This window comes from Suncus etruscus, chromosome 2, assembly GCF_024139225.1.
Source record: "Suncus etruscus isolate mSunEtr1 chromosome 2, mSunEtr1.pri.cur, whole genome shotgun sequence".
Taxonomy (NCBI): Eukaryota; Metazoa; Chordata; class Mammalia; order Eulipotyphla; family Soricidae; genus Suncus; species Suncus etruscus.
In genome coordinates, this window is record NC_064849.1 from 8,874,861 (window position 1) to 8,888,817 (window position 13,957).

At 46.4% G+C, this 13,957-nt stretch overlaps 2 protein-coding genes across 9 annotated transcripts in view; one reads left to right on the plus strand and one right to left on the minus strand.

Moving 5' to 3' along the window:
• The window catches only part of RBFOX1 (RNA binding fox-1 homolog 1), a 986,153-nt gene that overhangs the window by 933,066 nt on the left and 39,130 nt on the right, over positions 1–13,957 (plus strand). For 4 of the 8 annotated variants that reach the window (XM_049768478.1, XM_049768477.1, XM_049768479.1 and 1 more), the window contains 2 exons: positions 6,089–6,172; positions 11,481–11,613. In XM_049768478.1, coding sequence (XP_049624435.1) covers positions 6,089–6,172; positions 11,481–11,613 — 217 coding nt within the window. The remainder of the gene's footprint in view (positions 1–6,088; positions 6,173–11,480; positions 11,614–13,957) is intronic. The other 4 variants (XM_049768482.1, XM_049768476.1, XM_049768483.1 and 1 more) reach the window with 1 other exon arrangement.
• Positions 1–13,957, minus strand: part of CARHSP1 (calcium regulated heat stable protein 1) — a 1,067,514-nt gene that overhangs the window by 370,221 nt on the left and 683,336 nt on the right. The window lies entirely within an intron of this gene.

Here is a 13,957-nt window from a genome sequence, read left to right on the forward strand (position 1 = left end):
TATTTGATGTATTACAAGAACTTCAGGGACATCTTTTTAAAACACAAACACACATACACAAATAGTTGAGCATCGTCAGTTATCTCAAAGAGGGATGAAAAATAAACAATTCTGCAAACCCACAACCTTATTCCCAACGATGGTGGCGGCAGCCTCATTCTTGGGGCCCTTTGGTTCTTCATCTTAATGTAGCCCCTCACACTCATCTCTTTTCATTTGGGGAGGGGGTTCCTCGAGGCAGCAAAAGCCTGCTGGTTGCAAAAGCTACCATTGTGCTGTACACCCCAAACAGCTTATTTGTCTTGATATTTCTTTCACAGAAATACATGTGACAGGTAAGGGGCCACTGGAGAATGTCGGCCTGGTGTCAGACAGATATTAAAACAATAAACTCCACTGCCCTGGGATTCTGGGGCATTCACAGCCTGAGAACAAGGCAAGATGAGAGGCATTGTTCTGGGTAAATTCCCTGGAAACCCCAAGTCCTGTGATAATGTTCTCAGATAAGGCATTTAATGCTTATGTGTTCTGCCAAAGACCAGCATTATTCGCTGCACCCCTACCAAGTGCCCTTTCTATTTGCCAGGGGTAGAGGTAGGAAAACCCCCATCCCCAGAGTTGACAAGCTTATTTGGGGAGCAGGATATTTTTTCTTCAGGCACCATGATTTTCAGAATTGTTCACGACTGAGTTTTAGGCATTTGATATTCCAGCACTAAGGGTCAGAGCGATAGAAGGAGGGTCAGAGCGATAGTGGGGAGGGTCTTTGCCTTGCATGTTGCCAACCTGGGTTTGATTCCTCAACCAGCACCCCATATAGTTCCCTGAGCCCCTCTAGGAGTTATCTGTGAGCACAGAGCCAGGAGCATCATGTGGTTTGGCACCCAAACTAAAAGAAAACAAAGCAATGTTCCAACACCCACCCACCAGTGTCCTCAAATTCACTTCCATCTCCTCCCACCTGTCTCTTTAGCAAGAGTTTGTTTATAATCGATGTTTGCTCTGTGGTTTATAAACCTCATTTCTATATCACACTGCCCTGGGACCTCCCATATGCCTCTAACTTCTTTCCCTCCCTTGATTTCTTTCCTTCCCCGTCTTTATTTTTGCATTCGAGGGTCCTAGGACCTTCTGACACCTTACATCCCCTTGTTGTATTTTAAACACCCTCTAGCACTTAATTTGCTGCCTTAAAAGAAAGTGAATTCCCCTGTTAGGACAGAGCTTGGAACAGGCATTTGGCTAGAATTTGGAGAAGCTTTGCTTGGATTCGGAGAATAGAAAGCAGTGGGACAGTGATGAAAGGAAGCAGATGGATTTTCTGGGAGGAGGGGTCTAGTGTCAGACCTGGCTTTGCTCACTGAGGCAAGTCCTTAAATTTCCAGAGCTGGGGACATGTAGGCAGGCAGGGGTTAAGAATATCCAATGGCATTCCATAAAATAAATATAATATTAAAAATGCAAATAAAATAAAATAATATCCAATGACAATAGTTAATTCAAGAGCTGGCACAGAGTCTCTGGCCACCTCTTAATCCTGGCCTCTGTCCCTCCACAAAAGTGCCTCCCACATCCCTTGCCTGGTTTCCCTCCAAATGCAAACCTCCCACCCTGTGATGTGTGGAGGAGCATGTCCCCTGAAAATATGAAGAGTCTCATTTACTGACACCTATATGAGATGCACTTCACTAAGACTAGGATTGTTTTCCCAACACTCGACTGTCTCATCACTGTTGTGTGACTGTCAGTCCCACTGTAGCTTGTTGGGTCCTGCAGAAGATGGGCTGGGGAAGCTGTCCCACGTGGTATTGAGCATCAGAGAGGACCCCACAAACTACAGTTTCTTCTCCTTGGCTTTTGTTTGCATGCCACCTTGTTGCTTTAACCCCTATTTCTTTTTAAGAAATAATCATGAAGTCATCAGTAGGGGCACCCTTGCCCCAAGACAAAGGTATCCCCATCTTCTGTAGTCTCTGCAGGGAACCAAAGAAACCTTTTGGGGGTAAAGATGGCAAATCTTGGTGCCCTGTTTGGCTTTTAGAAAGTTCTCTTGGAAAATCAGGATGGAGGTAAAGATTCAGGGCCAGGTAAGGCTGGCTTCAAGCACACCAGCCTCCTTCCAAGCCTCGAATTCCAGTTTGGGAAAAGAGGCCCTGGTTAGTAGGACCTTTGTATACAACTGATCCTTCTAAGTAGTTCTTAAAACCTCCATCATTCTTAAAACCTCCAGGAGCTCAGCACATGCACCCACAAAGTTAGGTATTGGTTAGTCTTTTGAAGGGGAAGGGGTTGGGCCACACCCGGCAATGCTCAGGGGTTACTCCTGGCTATGCACTCAGAAATCACTCCTGGCTCGGGGCACCATATGGGATGCTAGGGATTGAACCCAGGTTCATCCTGGATCAGTCTTACTGCTGTGATATCACTCCAGTCCCATGTCTTGGTTAGTCTTGAGAGAGGATGACTGGACCATTTTGGGAAAGTTTTCCTTCTGCATTTGTCTGAGGTTTGTTGGGAGATGGGGGGGGGGGGCTGAGAAATCAGAGATCAGAAAGGGACGTGGCTAGCTCAGAGTGCTTCCACGTAGGTGGAGCTGCTCCTCCAAACCAGCTCAGGATTCAGTCTTTTAAGAAGGCTCTTTAATGCTAGTGGGACCTGGCCAAGGCTCTCAGGGCAAGGCGGATTCCTTTGCCAGGAACTCCCCACCCATCTGCCCCCTGCGCCAGTCCTATCCCTGAGGGAAGTTGCAGTAACCCTAGAGAACCCCTGGAAAGTCAGCCTGGCTCCAGGAAGCCCAATGATCTCCCTACCAAGAGAGACAGTTCACCAAGCTCTCTGTCATGGCCAGGTTGTAAATGATTGACTTCCTATATCTGTGCTTCCTATAGGAAACTGGTGACTTCTTATGTCTGTGCTCTCCATAAAACCATTCTTTATAGAAAGTATTTGCTTTTTATTTTATTTATTTTTAATATATTTTAATTGAATCTGAGCACTTATATTGTCATTTGACTTTTTGGTTTGGTTTGGGGGCCACACCCAGCAGTGCTCCAGGGGTTTCTCCTGACTCTGCCCAAATTTGATCCTTGGCATCCTATATGGTCCTGGAGCCTGCCAGGAGTAATTTCTGAGTACAGAGCCAGGAGTAATCCCTGAGCACCTCTGGATGTGGCCCAAATTCCAAATAAAGTTAAAAGTCTAGATGTGCAAACAAGCACCTCACCTGCGGGTTTGAAGGGAGCTTTTATATTCCTCATCCCCAATTTTGGGGCCATATCTGCCCAGTGATCATGGCTTCCTTCTGCTTCTGTGTTCAGGGATTACTCCTGGTGGTGCTCAAGGAAACCTGGTGAGTTCCAGGAATCAAATGTGGGTCAGATACATGCCAGGCAAACAACTTGCCATAGTTATATTTCTCCAATCTCCAAATTATATATTTTTTAAGTCCAAAAACCTTTTTTTATTTCTTTTGGCCTTGGGAATACCAGCTTGATTGTTCTGAATCAGTCCTGGTGTTTTCATTCTGTTCAGTTCTTCTCCCTGCCTCCTCCAATGACTCAATTATTTTCTGTCTATGGAAGGGGTTTATTTTTTACTGTGTTGTGAGTAAAAGGAACAATTGAAAACAATCTTCACCAACTGATTATGTATAGAGGAAAAATGTAACTTCCCAAATATAATTGGCTTCTTCAAATCTGGTAGAAAAGTCCTAGTCCAGTTTAGCTGTCAGAAACTCATGGCTTTGGCAATAAGTATGTTGGGAGTGGGGGCGGTTATAACCCCACAGAGGGCAAGGGGAGTATAGTAAAAATTCTCCCCCAAGAACTTGGGGCACCTTCATCTCTAATTCTCTTGCTGAAGGAGTACATGGGGGTTCAGACATTTGAGCATTTTTAGCTCCCTTTTTCCTCTGTTCATCCTGAGAGAGAGAGAAAGAGAGAGTTGGGCCTAGTCTAGTCCTTAAACTTTTGTGAAGTTAGAGATTTAATCTTGACAGATGAGTAACAAACTTTAGTAAGAAGCCGAAGTTGCTTTTTGTTGTTGTTGTTGTTGTTGGTGGTGGTGGTGGTGGTTTGGGGGCCACATCTGGCTGTGCCCACACCTGGCAGAATTTAGGGGAACATACAAAGTGCTGGGGATTGAACCCAGGTTGAGCATCTTCAAGGCAATTGCCCTACCTGCTGGAGCCATTTGCCACTGTTGCATCTTACAGAATGGATTTCAGCCCTTGTCATCAGAGCATGTTCTCATCCCCTCGATATCACCCCACTAATCAGAGTCTCTCTGAGCTTAGACACCCTTTCTTATGAGTTCCAAACTACTCCTTCCTTTTTCCTCACTTGGCTGAACTGGTCTGGGTTTCAGAGTCTGTCGTGTCAAGGTATCAATCAGGACTGATTGAAAATTCAATAAGGCTGATTGAAAATTACTGCAGAGAATTTTCTGGGTGCAGGGACAGTATTTACCCAGATTAAGTCCCTGGAACATCTTTAGAGGGGGGAACTCCTGTTGCAAAACTGCCCTCCATTGAGGGGGACGAGACTGACAATAGACAGAAGGAGAAGGAGAATATGTTGGAGACAAGGGTGCCAGGAGTAGTTGGGGTCAGATTCAAGAGAAGGAGCTGCTGGAAGCAGCATGCAACAAGAGAATTGATTCCCCTGTAGACCAAGGAATGAGAATTCCCCCAGAAGCACACCAAAAGTAGCACTCAGGTATAGCTGCAAGGGGCTCTCAAGTGACATCACTTTATCACAGCCCCAAGTGATCAAGATCCAGATACAGGAACATATCACAGGTCTTCAGACCCTGTGTCCTCTCTCCCTGACTTCTCACCAACCCCTCCGACACATTCTAATCAGACCTGAAACCGCCTGGAAACTTCTGGCTAATTTGGATTTGACTAAAACTTTTGTACCATGACATTATGGAAAGAGATTCAATTATGGTGCGCAATGTTTTGCGAGTAACTACCGCCCATAAAAACTTAATTAATCAGGGCTGTGTCAATTTCCTTGTGCCATGTCAATTTGCTGCCAGGTAATTAATCACTAATCACCCACCAAGCATTGAGCCTGGGGCGGGGTAGGGGGGAGGGCTGGGGGGGGGACAAGCCATGAGCCATTTATTTATTGTCTCTCCCTACATAAATGGCGCGCACAGCCGGGAAGGAGCGCATCTTGGCTTTCATAATATTTTTATCGACACTTTTGCTAGTTGTAATAGGGCTACAACAACAAGCAGCTGCAGTTCAATGGAATATGAATATTAAAGAAACAAATGAGTGGAGATTTATAGGACATTGCATTTCTGTTATGTCAGCTTGGAGATTAAACTGAGCAAATGAACAGTGAAAAATTACTCTTCCATGTGGAGAATGGTGATTAGACTTGTACATTAATTAGAAATTTTTGTTTTCCTATTCAATGCATTTCAAATGAGGTTGTCCTATAAGGAACCGTGGGTCCAAAATGTAGATTTATTCACTTCTAAACAGCAGTATTTAATATCAACATGCATTTTTAAAATGAAACAGGAGCTGATCCCAAATATGTGTCTCAGGGATAAATGGGCATTGGTGACTCAGAAACCCACAAGAAAAAGAGGAAGCTATTTGGGGGCGCTTGGGTTTTGTTTGGAATTTGGCAAATGGCTGAATGGAAGCCTCATCCTACCCCACTCCCCATGGCTTTTTCTGCCCCCCTCCCCCCACCCATCTTGAAATTTCCAAATTGTTTGTTTGGTTTTTTTTTTTGATCTCCAAAGTTTTTCCAGTTTTGTTTGGCACAAACTGCTCTATCAAAATCAACTTTCCTTTTAATATCATTTAAAGATAGTCACCTAATGGTGTATTCAACCAATGTGATGTGTATCTTTCTAGGAGATGCATTTCCGGGGAGAAGAAAAAAAAAGCAAACATTTTTTTTCCAATCCAGGGAAAAAAAAGAATTCCTTTGTGTTGGGGGGGGATTTTTTTTTTCTTTTTGTGGGGGTGTAGATTCATTCTGTCTCTGAGATTGAGCTGTAGCTGGCTGTTTGTTTCGCCTGTTGTTACCTATTGTATACCACTTCTTAATTTACGGTCTAGCGCATGGAATGGGTGTACCCCCCAGGGGAATTCTGCAGCACCACGACCCTGCTGTTGAAAGTCTACCTGCACCCCCAGAATTGTGTAAGTGCCTCTTTCCTACTCTGACTTACCTGCAGAACAATTTAGTCCCCAAATAAGCACCTACCTTCAGGCATTCAAAGTGTGTGTGTGTGTGTGCATGTGCGTGTGTGTGTGCATGTGCGTGTGTGTGTGTGTGTGTGTGTGTGTGTGAGAGAGAGAGAGAGAGAGAGAGAGAGAGAGTAGGGTGGGGAAGTTTGCGCATGTGTGTTTGCATCGGGGAGCAAAGACAAGAAAAGAGTGAGACAGAGAAAGAGAGCCCTCCCTGCATTCTGACCACACACCTTTGCAGAGCAGCTGGCAACCTCATGCAAATTCTACACAGTGCCCCAATGCAAAGAATAATTGCCCATTAAAGCGGTTGTATATTTTTATGGCTTTGATGCAGAACCTACCCCCTGTCAGGCCTTGCATCTGTTCCTCTTCCGTTTCTCCCAGAGCTCTAAAACTGGAACATGATGCTTATAACCCTCAAGTATTTGCTGCTGGTTTTGTGTATCTTCTCTGGGGATTTCCTGACTGGTGCCATGAATTCCTTTGAGTTTATTTTCCAAGGGAAGCACCATCTTCATAAAAGACATGGGGATCAGCAGGGGGCGCACATGAGTCCATCACTATACAGAGGGTTCAGGAGATCTGTGGGGTTTGTCTTTGAAGTGGAGAAAGGCACAAAGCGATGGATACTTAAAGAGGGCATGTCTTGGGGGTAACACACCTACACACTTTTCCTTGGGAACACGCTGATTTGCTGCCTTGATGTCAAGCTCTTCTCTTGCTCCATCCATCCCCCGCCCGGTTCTGTCTCCCTGGGCACCATGGCCGAGCCCAGAGGTGGTTTCTTGCTAGCACCCTCCTCACTGATGTGTTCTGGACATCCATCTAGTTGAAGGGAGTGGGTGGGCTGAGAGTATGACGTTGCGAACAAGATGTACCATTGGTATTTGCTCTAAAGGCTCTTGCCCTGTTTTCTTGGAGAGCAAGTCATTTTTAGCTGATGAGCTAAATCCAATTTTCGTCGCTGTGATGTAGCAGATTTTTCACTTTGATTCATGCTGGAGAAAGTTTAAGAGGGAGTCTTCTCCATCCAATGAGCCTAATAGGGGTGTTTCTTTGGCTTTTATTATCTTTTTTTTTTTGGTTGTTTTTTTTCTCCCTTATCCCCTTATGCCAAGTATGAAGGATTTATGCCATGTCCACCAAGCTTCCTGAACCCTTTGCTTAAATCCTTATTGATGGGCTGTTTGTGGATTTATTAGCTTGACATTCAACCAGGAAAAAACAGCAAACTCAAACTCTCAGGTTAAGGGCTAGAAATGCCTGTAATTTGGTGTCTTTGATAACCTGGTTCTAATGAACAGAGACAAGAACAAAAAGCAGGTGATAGGTGAAAGATTTCTGGCTTCCAGCAGCATCAGTGAGCTCCTTCCCACAAATAGAGAGATCATCAGGCATGAATTTGTGGCATTCGGCCTTGGATTTGTTCAACACCATTGCCCCCTCACTGGTTCCAGGTTCCCATGATGCAATGATGTTCCCTCCACCAAGTGTCACTGTCACATCCAGCAATGACCTTGTTCAATAGGGTTCAAGCTCAAGGCCTTCTTGGTTTGGTTGATGCTATGTCAGAACTCTCTTCCCAGGTAGTTGTTCACCTTGTGCCATTCACTGCACCCCAACATTTCTGAGTTGTGCCCTTGGGAAGCAGGTGCAAAAAAATTGGTCGGTTCCTTCCTTCTGATCCCATCAAACTGAAGGGAGCCTGATGAGCAGCGGTGTCCCTTAACCCTTGAAAGGGACGTTTGTCTTCAGTGGCATGAGAAGAGTCCCATAGTCTTGATTCTGGAGAAGAAGCTTATTCCAGTGTGTCACAAGGCCCAGTGCAAGATATCTTCGCCGTTATCTTGGCTGGGTATTTGTGAATCCAAGAACAGTCCCCAGAATGAGAAATTACTTCCCATCCCCTTGTCCCCTTTCGGGGGAAGACCTTGGTAATATTTATCCGCAGCAAATAATAATCCACACAGACAAGAATGATAGGGTTTAAAAGATCGGGCAAGGAGAGCCAGAGAATCCTCCTGCAGCCAGCAGCTTTTTCACAGAAGGACCTCTCACTCCTGTCCCTCAAGCTATTTATTGCCAACTCCACAGCGCCCCACCTGGAAGGGTTAGGTGGGGCAAAAGTCACAGAACAATCCTAAGGAAACACTTTTAAATACAATTCCAAGAATCATCTTATGGAAACTTTTTCATATGCTACAGCCCAGAATACTTTATTGTCCTTCAGCTGGGGCAGAGATTGTTGAAGGTTGTAGTCAGGCACCCAGAACTCATCTGAGCCTGTGGATGGAGCAGGGAGACAGGCTTGGCTTTCCTGAGCCAAGGAAGGGGTTTGAACTATGCTGGGCATAACAGTCACCAAAATTTGCAGGTGGTGGCGTATTCACTCCACATCTCCCCCAAATGAACGAATCTTCCAATCCCAACACCATATGTCCAGGAAGTAGCTGTAGACATGGAGAAAGCTGGAAATAAGCCCGGCCATCCTGATAGAGTGAACCCCAGTCTCCCTCTTCATCAGAATCTGGCATGGTCCAAGTCTAGGGAACATCCTGGAACCTCTCGAGTCCTGTCAAAAATCAGGAAAAAAACTATTGCTTTTCTGTGTGCCCCTTTGAGTGAGACCTGCCCTGTCCCTGCAGCTTGTGATCCTCAAGTCCCTTTGAGGGAACTTGGTGGGTGAGACAAACTTTGGAGAGGACAGTGGAAGAGAATGGATTAGGCAAAGTCATTGTTCAAGGTGCAGAGGGGTGTGTGTGCTCCTTTGAAAGCCTGTCCTCTTCCTGCACTTGGTCTTGTGCTAGGACCGTGACCTAGCTAGGATTATGACCTAGGACCATGAACTAAATAGCAGGCACGGCTTGTTGTGTTCTGGCCTCAGCAAGACCCTTCCATGGAGGTGCCAGGGCTAGAGTCTGGGATGTGATTTCAGAAGAAGGGACAGAACTGGGAATTCTAAGTGTGCTGGTACCCATACCCACAGCAGGTAGCCATGGAAGCTGATCAGACTCTGGGGCCACCTTTCCTGTGTCCTGTACAGCCACCCCTTGAACATCATGGATGCAAATAATTTTGATATAGGTTCTGCAACCATTTTTTTTTGTTTGGACATGCCCAATGATGCTCAGGGCTCTGTGCTTAGCATTCTGTCCTCAGGGATTCTTCTTGGCAGGCTCTAGGGACCTTATCAGATGTCAGGGATCAAGCATGGGTCTGCTACATGCAAAGCACCCTCCCCACTTTGCTATCATTCTGATAGTGGTCCCATGAACTTGACTGTTCCCTCCAGTGTCTTCCAGATGTCCCTAATCCCCCATCTGGTGGGAGGCACAGAAAGACTCCAGAAAGCTCAATTGACACACATGGGTGAGGAACTCTTCTCTGGAAGCTGCTAAAAGGAAGGGAAGATCCTGGTTTTTGGCACTGAGGTGCCGAGCTGAGAGACATCTTGAAAGAGGAAAAATAACACCAAAAATATTAGCCCAAATTAAGACATCCTAGAAAAGTTGCATGGGGGGAATTCACTGAGTTCGCTAGAACCTGGTGTGCTGTTGGTTCTTTCCAACCTCATATATGTCTCCAAACACTCTGGAAAGTAATTCTTAACCCTGGAACTTTGCTGAGATGACTTAGAAGTCAGACAGGTGGTGGGGCGGGCAGGCCCCCTGCCCTGGAGCACTGTGCGGGTGCCAGATGCTGAAGGAACTACATGGGAAGCCCCAGGAAGTGCAGAAGATGGGAGAAAGGATGCCCATGCAGCGGGAGAGAATTCAGCATCACATGCTTCTGGAGTCCAGAGGTCCAGGCACTTGCCTTTCATGTGTCCATTTCCATCCCCAGTGCCACACCAGCACCCCTGAGCATCCCTCTGAGTGAGTCCTGGAGCAGGGTAGTCGCTCACAAGCATCCCCCAGAGTGGCCATTTTCCATGAAAGCTGGTGACTTCATCTATCCTTGACCCCTTACCATGACACACCCATCCACTCCTCTCTGAGGGCATCCAGAACTCTCATAACTGGTGGCGGGTTTGCTTTGAACACCGTGCATATGTTTAGGAGACTGTAGGGATGGGGAGGAGGATGTCTGATTCTTGTTGAACCAGGAATTTCCCGAGCCTTCTGTATATGTAGGGATGTAGTATTGCAATGAAAAATGGCAAACAAGCAACTTAGCAACTTGTGTAAAAAGACAGAGTCAACTTGTGTATAAATGAAAGTAGGGTAAGGGAAAAGATAAGGAAAGAAACCTAACTTTCAGCCCAGCCCCAGAGAAAATATGGCAGATGGAAAAATATAAAAATCTCTGCAGAGAACTGCACACCAGAATATCTGTATAATATGCATCCACATATTCATGTGCATATGCATGTACACACCTACACATTAAGGCTGGATACATATGAAAACATATTCCAAACGATATACATGTAATGGATACTTGTAACTAGAAAGAGATGCTGAGTGGATGTAGAGAGAAGCAGATGAATTAAATCAGTGGACAGAAAGGTGGGAGGGCAGTAGGTAAATTATAGAGCTATGATGGATGGAAGATAATGCATAAATAATAAAGATATGGATGTATGAGACTTCTAGAAGAATGGATGATAATGGTAGAAACATGAGGGGGATGGAGAATAATGGAGAGATGATGGATTTGAGACAGGCATGGATGGAGGGGTAGTGACTGGGTGGATAGACAAAAGAGTGGGGAAGCAGATGGATGGATGGATGGATGGATGTGATAACCAGAAGATAGATAACCAGGAGATGACTGGATGGATAGGTAGGTAGTAGATGTCTATCAAGGTAAAAGATGGTGGCTGGAGTGACAGCACAGTGGGAGGGTGTTTGCCTTGCACATGTTCAACCTGGGTTGGATCCCTGTTATCCCATATAGTCCCCTGAGCTTGTCAGGTGTGATTCCTAAGCATAGAGCCAGGTGTAATGCCTGAGCATTTGGGCCAATTGTGGCCCAAACACCAAAAAGGAAAAAAAAATGCTTTGCCAGGAGCCAGAGCAATAGCACAGTGTGGAGGGTGTTTGCCTTGCATGCAGCCAACTGGGGTTGGATCCCCCAGCATCCCATAGGGTCCCCCAAGTGCTGTCAGGAGTGACCCCTGGGCCATCAGCTGTGGTATCCAAAGGAAACTAAAACATACTTTGTTCTGTTTCGTCCTTCATGCTGGGGCTCTGGGGCCATCGTCTCTGGGGGGTCAGTTTGTCCCTGACAGCCACATTCTCTACTCTGTCCACAGTGCCCGGCTTCCCGTATCCAGCCGCCACTGCAGCCGCTGCCTACCGAGGGGCGCATCTGCGCGGTCGTGGCCGCACCCTCTACAACACCTTCAGGGCTGCAGCGCCCCCACCCCCGATCCCGGCATACGGCGGGTAAGTGGGGTTCCTTGCCAGCAGCCCCCCCCTTTGTTTGCAAGCCTTGACTGTCCTAGCAGAAAGCACCCCAGCATGTCACCCGTATGCCTGCCGTGAGCACCTTGCAGAGGCTTGAAAAATGAGTGTCATTTGTCCCGTCATGGTTGGTGCCTTGCAGTGTCCTACATGTCACATGTCATTATGTAAATCCTCTGAGACTCTGAGATGGGGTGCTGGGAACCAGAGACATGGTTCCGGCCCAAGATGCAGCTCCAGCCATCCCCAACAGCTGTTTATTAAGGAAGGTGGAGCCCCATCACTCCCAAGTCCTCCATGGAGGGGCTGTGAAGTTTATAGGCCTCAGGGTCATGGGATGGTCTGGCACCTGGCCCCCCCAAGCTAGCTATGCTTCAATGCTTATGAATGTGTGGCTTATAGAAGAGAAAATCAGATAGGGAGGTGAGGGCAGACATACAAGAAGCACCCAGTGGCTTTGGAATTGGCTTCTTTGAGTGTTGGCTTCTCCACAGCCACTTCACTCTCTTCTAGAAATCTGCAAAATGATGTACCCCACGACCCCCTGATTACCTTACCATCTCACTCCCAGCTTGGTCTGTCTGTGCATGGGCTTTGGTGTTGCCAACCGAATATTCCAGAAGAGTAACCAGAAGTCAGAATGGTGCCATTTGGGAGGGAGGGCTGTGATTCAGAAATTGGTCTGCATTTCTGCTGGGATACTTCTAGAATATTCGGGCCTCCCCACCCAGAGTCAGGGAGAGTAGGATGCCTCTGAAGAAGTGACAGGCATAAGGCTAGTTAAGTTGGGGGTGAGGGGGGACTGATACCCAGAGGGGACTTTCAGAAAATCTGCAGCATTTTGGGTTGTCACATCCCTGTGGGACATGGAATGGCACCTGGCCAGGGAAACTAGGGCATTGCTGAAGATATTTGGCCACACAGACATCCCTCAAAACCAGCTTTCAGGCCCCAATTCCCAGTGTCGCTTTCAGGGGGGCTCAGGGATGCTCCGGGAAAAATTGGCACCTGGTTTCCCTAGGCAATGAGAAGTTCTATGGGCTGTGGAAAGAATGTAGTGCTATTTGGGGGTTCAACGAACATTTTCATTGCTCTGTGGCTCATCAATCTCTCTGAGAAAGGCTGAATCAGCCTAGATCATCCCTCTATTACACTGAAGAGAAAAGAAGACACTTATCCCCCTATTATTTATTCACCTCTCATCATCTCAAAGTAGAGATTGCGAAGTGTTTCAATACCACAGATCGAAAGAGAAAGGGAAAAGTCTGGATTCCTGAAGCAGGAAGAAAGAGAGGGAGGAAGGAACAATGGGTCTGATTTCTACAGCACTGTTGAACACAGGGTCAGTGCTTCTCAGTAAACACAGCTAAAAGATGTTTTCACCTAAAAGGTGTAAATAAAAACAAACTAAAGATGAAAGAGCCCTAACTTCTTCTGGCTGCTCCAAGTGCCTGTATGTGAAATTCAAATGTCCTGCAGATGATTTCATAGAAGAAATTCTTGCAAGCCAATTCAGACATCCTGTTGAGGCCTCTATTCTAGACCCAAAAGGCCTAGCAAAGATAAACCTATTTATGCCTAATGCCACACAATACACTTCAAAGTGGGGACACCACCAACACATGTAGCTTTCTAGGTTCATGGACCTGCTAACACCACACACATGAACCAGGAAGGCCAAGGCCCAGGTGTCTCCTCATCCATTGGTCTGAAAACCCTCATTCTCTCTTACTCAGTGGTCACAGCTGCTTTGGGGGAAAAGTAGCTACAGCATCTCCTTCTCTGTGGAACAGAGAAATAAAATGGAAGTGAAGCTACACAGTTTATTCTCACATAGATATCACACTAATGTCTTGGCATAACCCACTTGCCATCAGCTGGCGGTCAGCTGGGCCCCTTGGAACGTTGTTGTCAGGTTTCAGACTCAGCAATGCCAGGTCTGCTAGGCAGAGAGCAGGGCTGCTCCAATTCGGGAAAAGAATATTAGGGGACAGCTGTGGAGGTGGATCCCTAAGAGAACCCCAACAGTGCTACTGATCATTTGGGCCAGGATGGTGAACTGAGCCTCTTTGCTGAGCAGATGACAACTGGAATGAGGAAGTCACACTTGATGCCATTACATGATTCCCCATCTTTAGGACCCTGACAGACCCTACCCACATACCATTGGGCCTTTGTAGTATTGGAGTGTAGTATTTCCTGTGGCCCCTGGGTCTGCTTGACCACACCCTGTCATGGTCCCACAACCATGAAATCACAGGGCAGGACATTTCTCTCAGCTCCCTCATATCTAAGCAACACACCATTGTCTTAAGATCAAATAAAT